The following is a 22562-nucleotide window of genomic DNA, read 5'->3' on the forward strand; positions in this document are numbered from 1 at the left end:
AAAATATCAAGTCATGATTAAAAAAAACACTCTTAGTGTTCACAAGGCAGGAAGTCAAAAAATAAAAAGTTACAATTACTAATCCACTCTCGCTGTATTTTTTCTGGAATAGTGTATATTTTTAAATTTTGAGTAATCATATGCAAACAACAGTAAATATCAGCAAATTTTTTAATTCATGTTTATTTTGCCCATTTATTTAATTAAAAATAAAATTTCAATTGCATAAAATCACACACAATTACTTACACAATAAAAACAAGCAAAATAAACTGGGCCATTATAATAGCCACCACAAGTGCCATGGGCTAATTGAAGATGACATAAAAAGCAAATGAGTGGGATGCATCCTCTTTTATTGATGGCCATCTTTCAATGAATGATGGACAATGCTTTCTAGTAATTGTCTGTCCTCTCTATGTTCTTGTCAAGAAATGAGATATGGAGAAGCTCTAATGATAATATTGTGATAGAGAGAGTTAAAAACTTAGTTGCTAAGTAGTATCCTTTCAGTAACCAACACCAAATCCAAAAGAATATATAAACACCTCTAACTAATTAATGTAATTATTGGGCTAAGAGGTGTTAGGTGTCATTGCTTATTAAATTTAATAATTTATTATTAAATATTTTATTATTATTATTTTTATATTATAATATTTATATAATATTATTATTATTAAATATCTTATTAAATTATAAAATTTAATAAGAAATGTACCTAATGCCTTTCTCTAAGCCAAAATTTCAGTAATTAATTATTAACAGTAGTGAAAATATATCTAATTTAATCAGGCAGTCATTTGGCCAAAGCAAGAAATAAGGAAGTGCAGATACAGGTATACAAAAAATTTGGAAGATAGTATAAATGCAACAATATATATATATATATATTGTTATAAGTATATAAGTATATATATATATATACATACACACTTATGAAGAAAAAATTAATTAATTAATATTAAACACTATTTTTTAGTTACTGTTACATTTTTCTTAAAACAGAATCATTAATTTTAGTCGCCATATATGCATATTGGGAGTATGGTAAATTTTTTGGAAAAGAGCACTGGTTATATAAATGATTTTTCTTACAATTCTCAAAATCTTAAAAATTTTGATAGCTTAAGAACTTTGGTTTTGATATCACATATTCAATGTTTTGAAAAATACATTTAATTCTATAATTAAAATGGATATTGACAATCTTCAGTTGTATTTTTGTTATTTTCCATCTCTAAAAGCATTTCTTGTTTGTTAACTTTATTTTTTATTTTAGTTCATATAAGTTTAAAGATATGTTTACATAGTTACAATATTTAGAAAAATAAATATTAACTTTGATTTCCTAATTTAAAACAGTAATTTTCTATTAATTACAAAATTCTTTAGTCATATAGAACTTTTAATAAATATATTCATCAGATTTCAGTTAATAAACATTCTAGTAATTTTAGCTATCTATTTTTCATCATCATTTATTGTATAATCCATTATTAAAACTAAAGTAATCATAAAAACTTATAAAATATGCATAAAATTTTGATAGACAACCTGTAAATTCTTTCATTTTTTTTTCTAGCATAACAACATACTGAATAAACTTATTCATTCAATTACTTCAATGATTGTTTGTTTTTCTCATTCTTGCTCTTTGCCAAGTTTAAAACAACTAAGTAATTGTTTATCTTGAAATTCAACCTTTTATCATTTAACTTAACTAATGATGAAGAATTTCATTTTAAAAGTTTTAAAATTATTTAAATATCTTTTGCAATGATACTGAAATGTAATTAAAAATTAAATAATAATAATTTGAAATCTTATTAGTTTAGATTAACTAATTTAATAATAATTTAATCTAATAATTGTAGATAAATTATTTAATTATTAGTAAATAACATATAATTTTCAATTTTATTTTTTTTTTAAAATTTACATAATTGTAGGTATAATTATTTTATAGAAATTTCTACATTACACATAATACAAAGTTTTAAAAAAGTTTAATGAAGTAACTTGACTTTGTTTAGAAATCAAATTTAATTTACTACAAATGTTTTTGAATAATTTTAGATTCCAAAAACATTTACAGTAAATTAAATTTGTACTTCTAAACAAAAGAGTCAAATTCTTAGTACACACAGAAATAAAGGCATACACTGAGATTATATTGATATTATATTATATGATAACATTAACAAACACAGCTGTCACACACGAGCATTTGAAATAGTTAAAAATAGACAAATGTTCATTTAACTTTCCAAACATATATTGTAAATATATACAGTATCTTTAGAACATCCCAATTGATCTGTTTAAATATTGGGGACAAACAATGACAAAGAGTAAGAAAAATTTCTTATTGTTGAACTTTGAGTGACTATACAAAATAAGATGTATATGTTGTGTAGAGTACTTATTGGGAAAGGGACAATTTTCTGGTACAAAAATATTAGGGGGGATATGTCTCCCCTGTCCTATATGGATATGTCCATGCCTTGGAAAGTTGAACATTAACAACAACAGAGAAGAAACCTAAGATAGATTAACATAGTTTAGTACTATACATTTTTAAATTTTATTTTATGTTACCTAATTCTAAAAAATAATTTCAACCTTTGTATTTATTCTATATGATATATTAAAATTATAAATTTATATTCAATTTTGCTAATTCTGATGATAGCTTTTTAAAGCCAAAACATTTTTTTTTTATTAAATAATTTTTCATTATTTAAGAGTTTTTTCATCCTATATGTCTCCAATATAGACTTTCTGTTCAAAATTGATGTGATTCAGAATATATTTATTCAAAGATTGTTTAGGTTGAACTCTGATGTTCCAGGTTATGCTATTTGATTAGAATTGAGTAGGTTCAGTCTAATATTTTATTTTGTTAAAAAGATTACGATAAGAATATAAATAAGGTGACCAATCGTCCTCCTTTAGGGAGGACAGTCCTTCTTTTGTAAGTTCTGTCCTCCCTCGAAAAGTGTCCTCCTACATGTCTCCCCTTTTGGATATTTGAAGACTAATCTGTAAATCTCCATATTTGATTGATGCCAAGCCAATCCATTGCATGTAATGTGATGTGATGTGTTTGTATTTGACATGACGGTTCATCAAGGCTCAGTACAGTGCAGCAAAACGCGATTATGAAACGCATGTGCTCTGCACAGGAAACCTTGAGAGAGAGTGCTGCATGCAAGTAGCTTTGTTTACTTCTTACCAAAACACAACAAGGCACATACGCATGCAATAGAGATTATTATAGTGTATTATTGTTGCAATGAATAAAATGTTTTTTTTTATTTACAATATTTTTTCCTTCAAATTTATGTCTGTCCTCGTTTTCATTGTAAAAAAGTTGGTCACCTTAATATAAACTATTTTTCAATGTATAAGGAATTTGATTTTGAAAGAGGGTTTGATTTGGTTGGTGCATATTAAAAAATAAAAAGTAAACAGTTATCTAAACTGGTGGTTTAAGATGGAATTACTGCTGAATAAATTTTGATTATCTGGAATGGCTGTTTTGAATGATGAGAAAGAGTACGAGCCAGTTTTAACTTATGAGTAATATGTTTAATGATAAACTAGATATATTTCTATTTATTCTAACTAAATCTACTAGACAGATTATTTAAATTACACATAGACTTCCCCAAGATCAATTATTTATTTTCATCACTTAGATTTAAAATGAAACAATTTTTTTATTCAGTTGAGATTTAACAGTAAACAACCTTGTGTCAGTTCTTTATTGCTTCAGTTGGAAAATATAATTTGTGAAAATTGTGATGTGGTTCAGGACATTTACCATATATATTATATTTGTAATAAATATCAAAATGTCAAATTAAAATATAATCTGGAATAAATGAATAGTCTTAGCAATGTCAATTGTTTAATTTTTGGACTACAATGGAACCTGATCAAATTTATAGTTTGTACAATTATTTCACTAAAATTATATGTATGTAATTAATATCCTATTTACTTATATAATGGTTCAATTTAATGGTTTTTGTTTTTGTATTGTCAGAAAATATTTAATAATTATAACTTTGTTTTAATATTTAAGTTTATGTAAAAAGAGTTGTTAATTTTATTAACTCCTTGGAAACTAGCCATTGGTAAATTTACTAATAAAATTTGAATTTAGATTCATTGAAAATATTTCAATATAAAAATATTAATATTAAAACTTTTGAACAATAAAATTCATCCAATAAAATATAATTTTAAAGAAATGAATCAATATTATATAATGGGATGCTAAAGTTTATATACATTTAAGAAAAAATATTCATATTCCAATTATACATTTTGACAGAATCACTCAGATATTATAAAATACATTTCAAATTTAATTACTGTATTTACTCGTGTATAAGACAAGGTTTTTATTCATTTTTCACTGCTTCAGAAACCTAGGTCGTCCTATACATGCGAGCAAAAGATTCTTTGCGTTTTTGCAATAATTTTTGTGAACCACGTATTTGCATTTTTTACCGGATGCTCACCCTCTGGTGTTTAAAACAAAACTATTTTATCTGGGTTGTTTGAATTGTTCTTGTGTATTGTCAGGAGTAAAGATTAATAGCAATAGGAAATGCAAAGCTTTTGAATTGAATTCTGAATTGAAATTCCAAAATCACATGGGAGTCTGATATAAGTTTTAATCCATTCCCACGTGTAAACAGATGATTATCCAGAAATCAGAATTCAGAGAAACTCTTAAGTGTGGATTCGACGGAGAATGGATTGGACTGTTAAGAATTGGCAAAAAACATTCCCGATTGTCCAGCTTTACATGAACAAATTATGTCATCAATTTTACAAGATTTTTCCTTAAAGTTTAAAATGCCAGTAATTTTTGTGAACAATGTGTGCATTTACATGCATTTGATAATATTTTATTTGTGATTAAATGAAATAAAATATAGAATTGTATTAATAAATCTAATTTTCTTTTTCTTTTTAATCTTTAAAGTCACACCTCATCCTATATGCAAGATTGTCTTATATGCGAGTAAATATGGTATTGTCAAATGGGAAGTTTGAATTATTTTTCAGAAATTTATGTTGTATACACTGTACTATTATTTAACATTAGGCATATAATCATTATATTATAAGCATGACCTCTTACAACCTATAAAATATAAATTTTGTGTAAATATATTAAATAAAAATTAAGAATTCCATATAAAGAATAAAATATATAAATTTATTTATTAACAAAACAACAAAGCTATAAAATAATTCAGTCATAAACTTAAAAGAAAATGGAAAAATAAATTAACTGTTACAAAATATTGGGAATTGAAAATGAGGAAACTGCCAGCTATTAAAAAATATTTATGTTTTATTTTATATAACTTTATTGTATTATGGGACATACTGTTCTTCATATTAATTTGATATAAAATATAAATAAAATTGCAAGATTCTAACATAATTTTTAATTTTACTAATAAACAATATAATATAATTTAAATTAATTTGCTTTTAGCAACCTTATGTTTTAGTAATTACCTTATTCCTTGTTCATGATATAAGCAATTGTATTCCTTTCAATTGCTTATATCATGAAAAAGTTATACAGTTTATAAATAATATTAATAGTAGTGTTCAACCAGTAATGATAATCCATATGATCAGGAAAAAGTATTTTATGAAGTTAATCTTTACAACACAAGGAACTTGTCAATTCACAAATGCAACACAGATTCTTTTTTGATTGCAAATATGACATCTAAGCAACACATTTAAAAATTCATTGTCAAAGTTAAGTGTTTTTTAAGTCTAATTGGTGCTAGAAATTTTTTATATCTATAACTTAATTTTAAGTTCTTATATGATGATGTAAGAGTAAAAGATATTATATTTATATACCAGGGATGGTAACTTGATCTTCAAGTGCATTCATGTCTTCAATCATTAAGTTTAATAAATACTTTCCTTCTTGAAATTGTTCTAATTGGTACTCCTAAGACATGAAAAAGTCTACTAACATTCCATATTTTTGTAACATTTAAAAATTTATTTTACCAGTTATTGTTTTAATTCTTATTCTTATTGTAGAAATACTTTAGTTAACTGTATACAATCCACTTATCAATACAAATTATTATATTTATCAATACTCATTTCACTGATCTACCATAAAATAATGTATATCTGTATAAAATAGTAAAATTTTTAATAATCATTTTTATAAGGATCATAAATATAAAAACAAAGTTTTTATGTTGTTTTAATTCAAAATAGGAGAAGCAAAACTTACTAGCAAAAGTTGGCAAGGTCATACAGAATTAGGTTACCGTGACAAATAAATTTAAAAAATACATATTTTAATTTTTAGAAATAAAATAAGAATTGTTAAATGAAAAATTTATATATTACAACAAAATACAATTTTTATGTAAAATATAATTATTAAAAAAGTATTAACATTAAAAAGCAAAAAAAGCCAAATAACTTTTGGATTACATTGGGCTTCTTTTCCAAGATAATATAATCAAGAAAAAGTAGCCTGATGTAAACCAGTGATTGTTTGGCTTTACAAATTTAAAATAAAGATATTGTTTTTTAATATGTGCAATTTTATAAACAACGAAATACATTATTTATTTTATAAACAAACTATTTCAATTTACTTTAAATGTACAGTACATCTAAATATAAAAACAGATTTTACATTTAAAAACCATAAATATATTAATAGATATTAAAATATATTGTTAAATACTACACGTTTTTTACTAATGAATAGCATTTCAAGACTGTTTCAAATTTATCAAACTCAAATAAATGTAGTCAATTATATTTGTAAATTATTATTATTAAGTTTTTTTACAGAATTATTGAATAATATGAACATTACTTCATGCAATTCTGTGAATTATTGTTCATTTTTTTCTAAAAATTTAACTTTATTTGTATAATTATTATATAATGTCAAGCAAATATTTCACTAACAAAAGTATTTGTTAGAACATCGAATGATTCCTCTAATCATTCAATGTACTAAACTAATAATTCTTCTAATCAACATTTATTGAGTTTTCCCGACAATATTACATAGTAATCACAAACAGTACGATCTCTGTCAGATATACTCAATCCAGAGTAAATTTATCATTTTTTCAGAGAGTTTGTCAGCATCTTTTTAATATTTTTTTAATGAAAAGTTATACATAAATCTTTTAAAATCTAAACAGCATAAAAGGAAAAGTCTTTTCCAAAAAGTACAATAGAAGAAATGATTCCATTTATTTTACATTACCTATAATAAAAATATACAAAAGCAATAAGTCAACCTCAATTATTTTTATTTTATTTTAGTTTTTTTTTCTACAGAGAAAGAGTGATTTGATAATGTTCATATAAAATAGAACACTACTAAGCCATTATAATTATTTTTTGAATGTAAGAGTATCAACCATCTTATTAATTCTCAGGAAAGTGCAGAAAATCCTTGTAATATTAAAGTATTATTCATGAGAGAGAGAGAGAAGAAGAATAAGAAGAAAAAAAAAAGAAAATTTCATCCAACTCCAAGATTTTGCATCTATGTTTCATCTCTGATCTTAACATAACTGTCAGAACTTTGTGGCCACTTAGTTACTGATCAACAAGAATTTGCACTTATTAGGAATTCAAATAAATCATGTGATAAATGCAAACCTATTACTCCATATATAGAGACAACACCTTTAGCAATGCATAAACGCTTATACATCCAATTATGATTTTATATAATAGATACTATCCTGAAAAATCCATGTAAAAAAGATACTGTCCATACAGAAAAAATGAAGATTTGTTCCAGACCTTAAAAACCATTAAAAATAAAATGATAAGTCAATAAATATAATAGAATGTATTATATCAATGGTGCAGCTTCTTTATATTGTTTAAAAATCAACTTCTTTAAGAAAAAAAAACAAAGATCTTTTTTTTAAAATAATTGATAAAACTTCACAGTTAAGAATGAAAAATTCAACCATTGTTATTTTATCTGTACCGCATTCCATCAGAGACAAAACTACTGGGTGTTATCTTCGTTATTCTTTATTTTACTATGCATTTTGGGTGCAAGATTTTGGTATAACTTGCACCCCTCATCAGGTGTTACATTTCTACAAGTGGTAGAAAACATATTTATTACAGTAATTATTGCAGTAGGATTATTACAAGTTACAAAAATTATTACAAATTACATTATTTTGAATTATTAACATTATAGTGAACTAACCTTTTTTTACGTTTAGACATTCAGTTATGCAGTGTTGATGTTTTCTCCCCTAAGGCATTTCTAACTGTCTTTCTGTCGGTTTACTTGCTTTTTAGCCCCTCTTATTTCCTCCTATACGTTGTCAATCTCCATGCCATTATTTAAGTTTATGGTTTTGTTTTTATTAACAATTGCAAAGTGTTCTTTGAATTTACATAAATAACTTTCTCTTTGTAGATTATTTTTACACTTTTGATATTGATTGTACAGTACATCCAAACTTGCTGCAGTGATTAGTCCATGGTGATTGGTTATATTTAAGTCTAATTGCTGCTTCATGTTCTTTTATTCTGGTTCTGAGTTGACTTCCTGTTTCTCCTATGTAATTTTTTATTCTTAACTGTGAAGTTTTATCAATTATTTTAAAAAAAGATCTTTGTTTTTTTTTTAAAGAAATTGATTTTTAAACAATAATAGAATGTGTTTAAGCAAAATACAGTGAGATCATAAATAGTAGTGTTTAGATCTCTCTGTAGAAAGAACTATTGGGCCAATCTCAATCAAATTTGGTATAGATACTGTCGTGAGTAGGCAATTTCAATTTTTAGATAAAAAAATTCTACTTCAAAATTTGGCCACTAGAGTGAAATTTGCACTGCTGATTCCTTAATGTGCACATTACATACATTTTCTAATGAATTTTTGTAGTTAAAAATTTTGAACTTTGTTTCTTATTTCAATTAAAGATGAGATTAAAGAGTAATAACTGTTGATAAAGTGCTTTTCAAAACATATTTGTATAGGTCATTTACATTTATATCCTATATATTTATTCAATCATATGATATTAACAGGTGTCCCATACAACTGGTCAAGACTGTATATGAAACTCTTCAGATTAGTAAAAAGATTAATTCAGATAACTTCAAATTAGAAAATTATCTATATACAAAACAGGGACTCAGAAAGGACTACAGACAAATGCATATTGATCTATTTAAAATAATTTATACTGTATTTAGACTATATAAAGTAATAACTTAGATATAAAAAATTCTTAATGTTCTAGTACTTTTGAACATTAATTAATCATCATCAGGAATACAGTTCTGTTACAGGCAAAGGAATTCTATGAAAAAAATGCACATGAGAAAATTGTACGTGTGTTTTTGTGCACACAATTGAGCAGAGAAAGAACCCCACTAACATAAATACACATAAGAAAAATGGCTCACACCAAGAATGTCCACATGGAAAATTGCTTACATGGAAAACTATACGTACACCGTATAATAATTTTCACACAAAAGTGAAGTTTTATACACAATTTTAGGTACCATAGATATTTATAAATGTAGATAACCATCCATCTCCCATTTATGAGAATGAATACATATTACCTACATTTTAAATTGTTATTCCTCTCTTAAAATATTTCATACTCATATGAAACAATTTGGTTTATTATTTAATTATACTTGATAAAATCACAATTTTGTTATGTCATAAGTATATTACAATAACTACATAATAAATATTTGAAGAATTTTAAGCTATTTATTTACTTATTTGGTTCTTAAGAAATTAAAACTATAATATAACATTTGAAACTATTAATATACTTTAAAAAGATAAAATAGTTTAAAATAAGTCAATTTTGTAGCTCAATTTCCCTTTGCTTGTATTTTAACAAGTACAATAAAACCTCAATTTAATGGATAATTCAGATGAGGGATGTCCATTAAGCTATTATAAAAGTCCATTATATAATAAAGTAGATTTTCCAAATACATATGTTAAAAATTCACAAATTAGTTAGCTTATCTGTTTTTACTTATGTAGATATATTTGTATAATTAAAGTTAAGTATGTTTGAGAAGTTTAATTTCACAGTAAAGTTTTCTATATGTGTTATTGTACTCAACAGTTCTGAGACTATACCAAACAAATGTACTATCTAAATTGAAATAAATAAACAAACATTTTTGGAAAATACATTTTAATTGTATTTAACTAAACAAATAAATAATATTCTAAAGAACAGTGATTCTTGAATTTGGAAAAAATCTGTTAAATTAATTACATATAAAAAAACATTTTAAAATTAACAGGATGCTAATTTTCACATATGGCATACTAGAAATTGTCTTTTAAATCCAGTCTACTAAATTGAAGTTTTACTGTGCGGTTTATTTTGGTATACTCAATGACCATGTCAAAAGACTACTTAACCCTAATAATAAAAAGTTTTACCTATAATGACAGAAGAGCCTGCAGAGAGCAGAGACAAATGATCTATACCAAACAATTGACAACAAATGGTCACAATCACCATCCCACATACAAACAGACACATATGCACATACCATGTCTAGAGCAGTGATTTTCAATCAGCGTACCACGAGAGGATCATAGATGTGCTGTGAAAATTTTTGAAGGTTATCAAATAAACTATTTTCAAAAGAAGCCCAAAGAACAATAAGTGTACATGTCAAAATCAAAACCTCTTTAAATTGATTATTCATTATAACAATGAAAACTTGTATAAACATATACATAATGTAGTAAAAAATATATATTCATAAGCAAAATTAAATATGCATAACACAGGTTATTTCATTTAAAATGAAACTTTTGTTAAAGCAAAAATGCATCTATAATTTTCCATATTTACTTCAGATTATTTTAACTTTTCTTAGTGGGACATTTGGCAGGTTTCTAAAGGCAATTATCATGCCACTTTTAAATGAAAAAAGAGACTTAAGTTATTTAAATGTTAATTGCTTTTCTGATTGCTTTAATGATGTAAATGGAAATTATTAATTAAAATATCTATTATTGTAACCTGCTGCTATTTTAAGGAACAATAATACTGTTTTATTTAATTCATAAAAAATATAGACAAAAAGAATTAGGTTAAGTGGCAAGTGATATGGTGATAGAATGCTTACAAACACAACTTTAAATCACATGATTTTTTCCATGGAAATTTAATTATAGTTTCAAGTGTGCCATGAGATAAAAAAGGTTGAAAAACACTGATCTAGAGCCAGAGGAGGAAGAATATATGCATGTGATCAAATTGACTAAATGAAAATACCTTTTGTAAAATTTTGTCCGACAGAAATTATTATTAATAATAAAATTGAAGAAATGGTGGTCCCTTTTGGGCAGACTTTGTCTTCAATTTTATTATTAATAATAATCTCCATTGGACGAAAATTTATAGATGAAAATTCTACAAGTATTGTCACCAGAGGGCAGATTTCTTAAAATCTACATTTTCCAGCACTTGTTTCTAGTAGATAAATGTAGTAACACCTCCAACAAAGGTATAATGGATGCAAGAAAAACGTCTGTATGTCACCAGTTCCTTTTTTAAAAATTACTTGTAATTTTAGTTGGATATATTTTGTGTTTTTTAAAAGGACTTTCTTAACTTCTAGAGACAAGTAGCCTACAAAGAAAGGTCAGTCGCCAAGAACATGTATTGTCTGGAACACAGAAAAAATAAATGGTGGTCCCTTTTGGGCAGACTTTGTCTTCAATTTTATTATTAAAAATACCTTTAACATATCTCTTATTGATGATTTCACTAGAAAACATTGCAACACAGCTTCTTGTAAATATAACATATTTACATTTTTTTAAAAAATTACATCTAACATAACTATAATAATAAAAACTATATATTTTTCTGTCTGTATTTTTTCATGTGCATGTTTTTCTGGACAGGGAGCAAATACAGTTCTATGATTTCTTTTATCTTCTCATATACACTTCGACATGATACTTTTATGTATTCCATAGTTATGCTCTTCTTTTCATCAATTATTAGACTTCACTTTTGTATGAGCAATCCATCTTCTCTTTATCATTCCTGAAGATGTTGAAAATAGAAGGCTCTCTCTCCTATATCAAGCTGTTATATCTCTTAACAAACTTGCATCTTTTGACAAAGATGTTTAGAAAAACAAAGAATTTTTTGATTTTCAGATCAAAGAATATTTAGTTAAATTTACAAAAAGATTATTATTTGTTAATATCTTTAATGTAAAAATGATGTTCATTTCCATAGTAACAAAACTGCATTCCTGATGATAAACAGTTAATTTTAAAAAGTACTAGTAGTAGAATGTTAAGATTTTTGTATCTTTAAGTTATTACTCCACATAAAACATTTCCTATTTATTGAAAATATCAATTTTACATTGTTCTGATTTCTTTTTGATTTTGGGTAGAACATTTACTGGAAAAATGAACAAAAAATGACTTGGATTAAGCAGAGTCCAGATTAATGTAGGCTTGAATTAGCAAGAGTGCATAATTATATTATGTAGTTATATATTTGTTTTTCAATTTAATAGTTTCTCTGTATTTACTATTATTAGTTACAAGCATTATTTACTTGTGACCCATACATAAATTTTTAAACTAATAATATTAATAAATTTAATAGATGACAATTTCCAGTAAAAGTATATTAGCAATTACATAATTCATTTTTTTTATGCATGCTTTCATTCCTGAAAAATCCAAAAATTAGAAAGGTCTGTGACTCATTACATTGTTTTTATAAACAATCTAATTATTCTATTTAAAATGAATAATACAATAAAACAATAATGTATTGATTTGTATAATAATTAATTTTAGGCATTTAATAACTAAATTCAAAACATGAAGAATACAAATATGAATTAACTACTGCAATTATAGTAGTAAACAAAACTAACAATGCTATCATTTCAGTTAATTAGCCATTTTCAGCTTCTGTTTCTTAATAACAACATTTGTCTATGCTACAAAGAATATTTTAAAATGATTTGGAAAATTTTTATTAACTAATAAAAACATTTAGCTTTATTCATTTATTTTTATACTTCAGTAATATCAAACTAATAACTGGTAAAAAGATTTGAAATTATAACAAATAACATAAAAATTAAAAAAAAAAAAATAGTATGAGAAAATTAAACAGATTTTTGATGAGATTAAAATAAGTTTATTTTAAGAGATGAATGTTTTATTAAAATGTTTATATAAGTTTAATTAAATAAAATCATATATGATATAATATGAAACAAGTAATATAAAAAAATTTTTTTTAAAGTCAATTCCTACTTAGGTCAACAAAGGAAAATTTTATTCTAGTTACTTTTTATTAAATAATTACAATTAATATAAATATGTATATACATATGCTAAATATCTTATATAAGGAAATTTTTTTCTCCCATATAAAACTAAAATTAATTAATTAAATTTAATTAATGAATTAATATTTGAAAAAACTGTATTAACATCAAGTGTCATCCACTACAAGTTTAAAAAAATGTATTTGAACTTGAGTGGATGAATAAAAAGTATTTTATTAACGATTGAAAATTTGAACAAGATATATAAATATATATAGGGAGAGTGTGAACTAATAATAGGAATTTAATAAAAATATTAGTAATTTTTTAAATATATTTATTTATTTTTAATTTTTATTTATATTAAAAACTCAAAATAATTAATTTTCAAAAACTGACATTATCCTTTCAAATAACTTTTAAAATTAAATATTAAAGCAGTGTATTCTTATATCCAAAAGCATTAGAAAAAGAATGCATACATGATAGTGTGTTTAATACCACAAAAAATATTTAAATGTATTGAAGAAAGTGGATTATATTTTCAAAATTAAGTATTTTAAAGAAACCATAATAAAAAATACTAATCTTGGTCATTTCAGCAGTAAAATATGCATAGACCTATTCATTTTTTATAATTATATAGAGAATGATTCCAAATTATTGTCAGTTTTTTTGTCCCTTATGATTTTCTAACTAGAAACAAAATAAAATTTCTTATAGAATATGAAATAATAACTCAAAATGTTTTATTTAGTAATGTACAATTGCTACATTGATGACAGAGATAATATGTCATATCTCAGAATGGAAACTGTTCAAGAGAAAACAAATTAAATTAAAACCAATTAAAGCCAAATGATTGCTGGATTACATCAGGCTATATTAATGCTACTATTAATAATTAAATGTTGAGTAATTTGACCTAGAGGTAGATGCTAGGCACTATCCCTTGATAAATTTAATAATTATAATTAAATTTATATTTTAATAATTCATTCAGGAGATTCTGGAAGAAAAGAATCAGTCTAAAGCAGGACTTGAACCTGCAACTCCTGCTTACTGTGCAGTCACAGTGCCAGTTATACTACCCAGTCCTCCATCCAATCTTCACTTTGAGAACTACTAATTTAGATATAACCATACTGGTTACTCATGGTTTTAATCTAATAATCAGGTTTATAAATGTTTATATTTCTAGAAAAAATGATGTGTGTACATGGTTTTTTGAAACAAAGTTTATCACAATACATCATCATTTCAGAACTTGGTATGTAAAAGATTTACCTTTAGATAATGATAGCTACTGTTCATTAAAGCAATTTCAAGAGACAATATTCAGCACAAAAAAGAAGTGTGAAGACTAAGCACTTTGCAGGAAGATGTTGATTGAATCCAGGAAGCATTCTCTTGAAGCCCACAAAAATCAACTACACGAATTTTTTGCAGTTAGACATACCACAAATTACTGTCATTTCTAGTCAGGAAAGGCAAATCACCATAACTGCAGAATATGGGATCAGAAACCCTTATAGATACATCTTACTAACCTTGTATGGCTTTGCAGTTACTACTTAAAAATGTAACACAAATGTTTTTGACCCACTTCTAGGGTCTTCTTCAGGTATTTTATAAGTTTTCTGGTGCGACTCCGATTTTTAACTGTTCGGATCTCCACTGCTTCTATCTTCGGAATTTTTTTAAAATTTCAAAATTCAAATATCCAAATGATGTGCGCCTGCGCTAGTTGTTATAGCGTTGTGTCATAAATAGCCTGCCATGCTCTTGATAGTTGTTTTTCTTTAAAATTGATTGACAGGCCTTTGCAGTCTGCTTTAAAAATTTCTAATGCCTCCAGATTTCATAGTTGGTTTATATGTCGGGTTTGTCAAATCATTGTTGCTTGTTGTAGGGTAGGGATAATGTCGTTTTCGTTGGAATATATCGCTAAGGCAGTATTGCCTTTATTTTTTCGATGGCCATTTTGTGCTCAGAGAGGCGTTGTTTCAGCAATCTTTTTGTAGATCAGACATATACGAGGTCCCTATTGAATCTTTTATCTTTTAACGAAATTTTATATACTTCTGGTGTTCTTTCGATTTCGGCCTGATCTTTCTTGTTTCTCAACATGGCGAATGTATCTGGCTTACGTCTGTAGACTATTTTTGCATTAGTGTAAGCTCCAATTTCTTGAAATAGGGGTTGCATAGGGCACTCATACATTATAGCTATATGGTCGGGAGATGCATCTTGTCGGGGATCCTTTCCTGGGATCCCATTCAATTGGTCTTTGTGCTGGTTTCGTTGGTTATCGGCCATTCTATATATTAGGCCTTTATTGTAGCCGTGACTCTCAGCAATTTCAGCTATTTTCCTTATTTCCCTCCATTGGTCTTGTTCTTTGCTACAGTGTGTGTAGGCTCATCCGATAAGTTCTCTAAAAGCTGCCATTTTGTAGTTGTATGGGTCGTTTGAGTCAGCTGGGATATATATCAGGATGGCACTTGGTTTTCGGTATATCTTTGTGTCATATCCGCTACCATTGAATGTTATACTAAAGTCCAAAAAGTGAGCCTCCATATTGCTTATTTGTTCCAATTCAATTGTAAGGCCATATGGTTTGCAATTCATGCATCTTATAAATTTTTTGATGATTGGCTTCGGCTTTCATGTGTTGCACATGTCATCAATGTATCACTTATATATTTTAGTATAACATTCATAGCCACTACCATTGAATGTTGGTGTTCTTGCCACACTGGGCTCTTATTATCCAAGAATTTCTTGATATGCATTTTCCAGTTGCTAGGTTGGGCATAGTGAACCAATCTGTGGCCTTGCACTTATCTAATATTATGCCATTTGATTTCTTCCTACAAGGATATATGAAGGACATTGTTTAGACCCAGGCCATTGATGAACTGAAACTCAGAATAACTGCTGTGAGAGAGAGAGTTATACTGTAAATGCATGAGAACACTTGAAGGAAAATTGATTATTGCTTGGAAATCATACGTTCCACAAAGGGCACAAATGTTGAAGTTTTTAGTATTCTGCTGTATTGATTCTATACATAAAACTTCTAGCGTTACACTTTCATCTTTTGTAAGCAGTTTTATTTTGTTGTTTTTCTGGTTGGAAAATTATAAAACATAAAAATTCTGACAATAATTTAGAAACACTCTGTATAAAATATGAAACAAGCATATATTATATGTATAATTAACAATATTCATGTACTAGTATGTATGTAATTTGATTTATATTATTTTCTTACAATCTGATCTTAAACTCAAGGTTAGATTGTTGAAAAAGATAAATTATTTTTAAAAAATCTGGTTTTCAAACATATTTTTAAAGACATTAATATTACCATTACCAAATTATTTTAAATAATTTATTATGTAAAAAACATTAATCTGTGTTATCTTATATTTTCAAATAAATGATGAGAAGTATAATGGAAAACATAAAAAATTTTTTTTTTAAACATGTAAAACTGTACTTTGAAATAGTATAAAATTCTAAAGTAATTTTAAGAACTAATTAACTGCAAATTGAATTTGAGGAGATATATTATGAACAAAACTAACTTATATAAATTTAAATATTTCAGTTTAGATATATCAAGGCCATAGGATATATCCAGCTTGACTGGCCACTTTTTCTGCCAATATTACAACTACAGTTCTAACTTCAAATTACCTGCTAGTGTGCAACACTGCAGACTAAACTAATAGATTTTTCTATGGAGGAAAAGGGTTATACCTAAGGTATTGTTCTCTTTGAGATCACCCTTTTCCAACAACACACATCATATTAATTCAAAGACATCTAAATCAAGTGAAGAACACAAATTTATTAAAAAAATTAACATTTCAATCTTTTAAAGATTGAACACAAACATCTCTACCCAATGAGATTTATAAATTAGAAATGGTTAAGTAATTACATAAATATTAAAAGTGAAATCTTTATAAAGAAACTAGAAGACAATGGCTGCAATTATTGCAACTTCTCTCCATTTTTAGGTCAGATCACTTTTTCTCTCTTCTTACATTCTAGGAGAAACTGAATTGTATAAATAACAGTCTACTATAAGATTCCAAATCCATTTGTTCATAGAGATATTTACAGTTTATAAACTTATTTTCAACAAAAGTAACATTAAAGAAAAATAGACTATTTTCCAGCATCCACTTTTAACATGTTCACAATATCGTGTACCACAGATGGCACATTTTTATCTTTCATGTCAGCTGCTGTGCTCCACTTGTGGCTCACCACCTCAGTAAAATTTATTGTTACTTAGCTTAGCTGCATTTTTATATTAGGAGTTCATTTTATATGGGCACAAATAAAGCACCTCTATCATTGTGTACCATATTTGGAGCATAAACACTTCTTTTGATGATACAAATTTTATTTGAAGTGAAGTATACCAGATGCACTTATATTGATAAAAAAATAAAACAAAATTTATCATTATTTTATAGTACAGTACATTTATACTATCTACGCACCCAATTTTTATTAAAAATTTATTTAAAAATAAAATGATATATAAATGATAATGTAATCAATAATCAAGTCTAATTTTCCTGCCATAATTTTTCACCAAAGGTAGAGGCCTTAAATTATTAGCCTAAATGTAGTCTGAAAAAACCAGCATAAAAAAGCACTTTTTAATTTTTGTTATAAATAATGTAAATATATCTATTTTTAGTGTGAACCACAAATGATACACAAGAGGCAAAATATATAGTATAATAATAGTGAGGTTGAAGCTGGAGTTTTCAATGCGAAAACACGTACGTCGAACGTTCAGTGCCATCTTACTGTAAGCATAAAAGTTTGACAATGGCATTTGGAATGTTGAGCATGATTCCACTGACGTTCCAAATGCCATTGTCAAACTTCTACGCTTACAGGAAGATGGCACTGAATGTCCAACATATAAATTTTTGCGTTGAAAACTTCAGCCTCAACCTTGCTAATAAACCATTATGTAACACAGTTAGACAAAAAATAAAGACCTACCATGATCACTCAGCATAAATAACACTTTTGTGTACTAAAACCAATTTTAAATGCATAGCATCTATCAAACAGCATGTATGTTTTATGAGAAAAAAAATCAAAAGACTTCTTCATACAGTGAACATGTTAAACAATAAACTATAATATTAAATACAAGCAAATTAATGATGGATTTCAGAACTCAAAGTATCTTTCTAATAAAATTACAAAAGTAATGGCTATGTTTAGCTATCTTCACAACTTCCTTTTATATACTCCATTATTATACAACTCTATTTTATTAAAGAAACTATAGTTTTAACTGTATAAGTACTGCATTAAATATTTTGGAGGCATTTTATCATCATCATCATGTGTTAAGCTAAAACACTAAGTTAATAAACCTAAATTTTTAAAATCTTTCTCTTTATAAATGTTTTGTATTTATAATTGATTTATTATTTGTAACTATGAAGCATTATAATGACAATATGATTACAATAATGAAATAAAACTGAATTATTAGTAGTTATTATTAAGAAAAATTAATAAAATTTAAAAATTCAAATAATTAAAATTATTTGAATTAATTACATATGTTTTGGCATTGTTATTAAATAATTTTACTTTCTTCCAAATAAGATATTCTACAGACCATCCATCATATACAACTTTAATTTTCCTGAATAGTTTCAGCTATAATAAACTTTTGTTTAGTATTGTATCTTAAAAGTATAATTAATAAATTCATATAATTAAGCTTATTAATTCTTTATGTTAAAGAAATCCTTTAAATATATTAATATATATATATATCAACAGTATCATTTTCAATAAAATTTATTGTTTGGTATTATTGCTAGGTATATATTTAAATTACAATTAATAGTTTTTTACTATTGTTTAAATTTATAGAGATTAATGAAGATGCTGTAATCTAAATTATAGTTCATCAGAAATTATTATTATTAAGTTATTCACTTCTGATCATTGTTTACAGCTTTTCATTCTTGATAAATATAAATGACCATTCTGATATAATTTGTCATAAAAGATATTGACATAATTAGAACATTTTCTACTTGTCTTTAATTAAGCATTTTTTTCACGTGACATTAAGTATATCCCGTAATTATTTTTTAATACACCATATAAATCCAAGCAGAAATCAAATCCACACTTTTGTGCCTATTCATTTATAGAAGTATTAGACATGCCATTCAACTTTGAATTTATGTATTAACAATAAAACTAAATGAATTTACAGTAAAATTTTTTACAGTTTTGTTACGAAATGTTTCATAAATAAATAAAAATATGCAATCATTTGGTAAAAAATGTTGTTACTTATTGAAAATGGAAATCATTAATTAATGAACAAATTAACATTAACATAACCAGATATAATATTTAAAATAAAACAAAACAACAAAATTATAAATAAATGCATCAATCAACTTTTGTATAAAAAAAAAAATATATGAATAAATTTTAGCTGTGTTTTAAACATAAAATAAATATTATACTAATATATGTATCATGTTTTATACAAGTAAATGATGATATGAATATAAATGTAAATACAATTTATCAAAACATATTAAATAATTATTAAAGAAATAAATGTATCTGATACAAGCATTTCAATTGTAAAGGAAAATATAGGTATTCACCTTCTGTATGTATATTAGCTATCTATTTATATAAATTTTATAAATATTAAGACTTACAATCTGGAGCCGATTCAGGTTCCCAACAGATGCTATTTTTGGTAAGGGTGATTCTATGTCTTTTATTACGGATGTAGAAAGTATTGATGAGAAGGATATGATTGAGATCCTGCTTATCCTCCGCCATGCTTAGTCTGTCTCCGATTGCTTGTCAGCTCAGCTGTTCCTGCAAATGCCGCCTGGTGGAAGAAAACGCTCCGCAGCGAAACCTGTTTTGCTTTCTTTTTTCATTTTTTTCTTTTTAATGCTTGGATGTGTCTCACTTTTCTTACTGAACTAGTTCCAGGAAAGAAAGAAAGTGAATCTCGTACGGAAATTTTTCACTTTCTTAAAAGGAAAAATCTTACCTTACTACTTGAGATTGTCCAATGACCCAGAAAGTGATTTTAGGGATAAAAATTAATAGATTTTTTCATTATTTATCGCACACTTGAATAATTTAAATTTATTATACTGTATTAATTTCACGCAGTGTTTAAGATATTAAATAGCAAAGAGTTAAAAATAATACTTCAAAGGGTTGTTGTTTTTTTAAAAAATATTATCGTTTAATACAATCAGTTGACTGTAAAAAAATTCGAATAAAATCAAAACAACACAGGGTAGTGAGAAATTAAGGATTTTTTTTAAGATTTTCAAAATAATAGTGCACGATATAAATCAAATATTGCTCGAAACTACTAAAAGTACAGGTAAAACAAGTACTAGATTACAAACGACAAACAACTGTTTTTTCCATCGCTTCAATGCCTAATCATGGGAAGCTTGAAACCGGTGTTATAAAACAAATTAGGATTTGGTATACTTGCCAATTTTTTAAATATTTTACGAATCAAGTACAAATGATGGCTATTATTTGGCCTAAACAAATAATCAAGTGAATTATTATACATCTACCACACATGTAGAATGTCTAAATAAAAATATAATTGAATATTATAGCATAATTTTGAAATGAAATGTTTTCAGATATAAATATTTATTTTTATGAGCGACGTAAGCTATTTTAAGAGATTTTTTGCCCATTAGTTTATTATACTTTTCAATAAAGTCATGAAAAATAATTAATTTCTCGAGTTGGATAAGTGTAACTGTTTATTTTCAAAACTTTTTTTAAATCTCTCAATTTCATATTTAGATTAGCTCATTCAAATTTTAAATGTATCCATTATGGACAGATTAAATAAATTTAAAATATTTTTCTAGATTAATGGTAAAAATTATTAATTAATTTAAAATAATCTTTATTTTTTAAATCTATTATGTTTAAATATTTAGTTCTATAATTCATTTTAAAAAGCGAACTGGTTAAAACATATGATCTATTTTATCTATTTAATAATACATTTCTAATCTGAGCATATCGGAAGATTCCAATACATATTTAAGGGTGTGTAATGATTATTTACTTACAGCTGATTTTTTTTATTGAAGAAACAAGTACAGTACTGTACATTCAAGCTGTTTTCAGGGGGGAGTTGGAAAATTTAACTCTCCTTTTTGGAAAGAATTTAAAAATTAAATAAAATTAAAATTAAACAGTATATTGTATAGGCATCTTAATTATTTGTATTCATTCAACTCCTCTTTAGTCTACTGCAATATATTTTCTATAGAGCCTAAGTGACATATTGTACATTTAAGTTATTTTGGCATTTTTGTATGTAATTTCTAAATAATTTATTGTTACCTTACATTCGGGAAGGCATCTGAAAGACTATTATCATAGTGTCTCTTGGCGATTCCTGGTATAAATTATGTCTATATTTTTCTTTCTTTTTTTTTTTTTTTTGTATATTTGTGTGTAAATAGTTATATTGCGAGCAAATAAGTTATTGAGTATTGAATATATAAAAGATAATATTTGTTTTTAAACCTCATCCTTTTAAAAATCCTGTGTATTACAGGTGTCAATCCGTGTGAGAGAGAGGAGACATATCACCCCAACATTTTGTTCATCCACTCAAAACGAGACAAAAAACCCAATTTTTCTTACTCATTATCGTTGGTCCGTCCTCCCAATATTTACACAAATCGACCCCGATATTATCCATAGGCCTGATTATAGCCTACTTATAGCAAGACAAATATTTATGTTTCTTTCACATGAACACAAGTTTCATGAAAATTTTTGTCCTATATTTTTTCAGATAAACGTAATAGCCAGTAAGTAAGAAAATAATATATTTGAACATATTTAAATATTTCTATGTACAAAATAAAAACGACAAAAATTGCTATTTTTTAAAGAAATAATATAATTTCTTATGACATTGATAAGAATAGCCAAATGCTTTTTCTTGAAAAGAGAAGATAGATATGAATTTATTGTATTTCAATCATCAGTAAGAGTAAGCTACATATCAGCTTTATCAGTTGATTGTTTTAATGTTATCATAAAATAAATGATTGATAGTTCTT

At 25.8% G+C, this 22562-nt stretch overlaps 1 protein-coding gene across 1 annotated transcript in view; it reads right to left on the reverse strand.

Annotated features, from left to right (window-relative positions):
- Window positions 1–20345, reverse strand: part of Cerk (Ceramide kinase) — a 57096-nt gene extending 36751 nt beyond the window's left edge. The window contains exon 1 of the mRNA XM_067267581.1: window positions 20142–20345. Coding sequence (XP_067123682.1) covers window positions 20142–20268 — 127 coding nt within the window. The 5' untranslated portion in view covers window positions 20269–20345. The remainder of the gene's footprint in view (window positions 1–20141) is intronic.
- Between the last annotated feature and the right edge of the window lie 2217 nt (window positions 20346–22562).

The sequence above is a fragment of the Centruroides vittatus genome, unplaced genomic scaffold, assembly GCF_030686945.1.
Source record: "Centruroides vittatus isolate TY-2023 unplaced genomic scaffold, ASM3068694v2 contig_3063, whole genome shotgun sequence".
NCBI lineage: Eukaryota > Metazoa > Arthropoda > Arachnida > Scorpiones > Buthidae > Centruroides > Centruroides vittatus.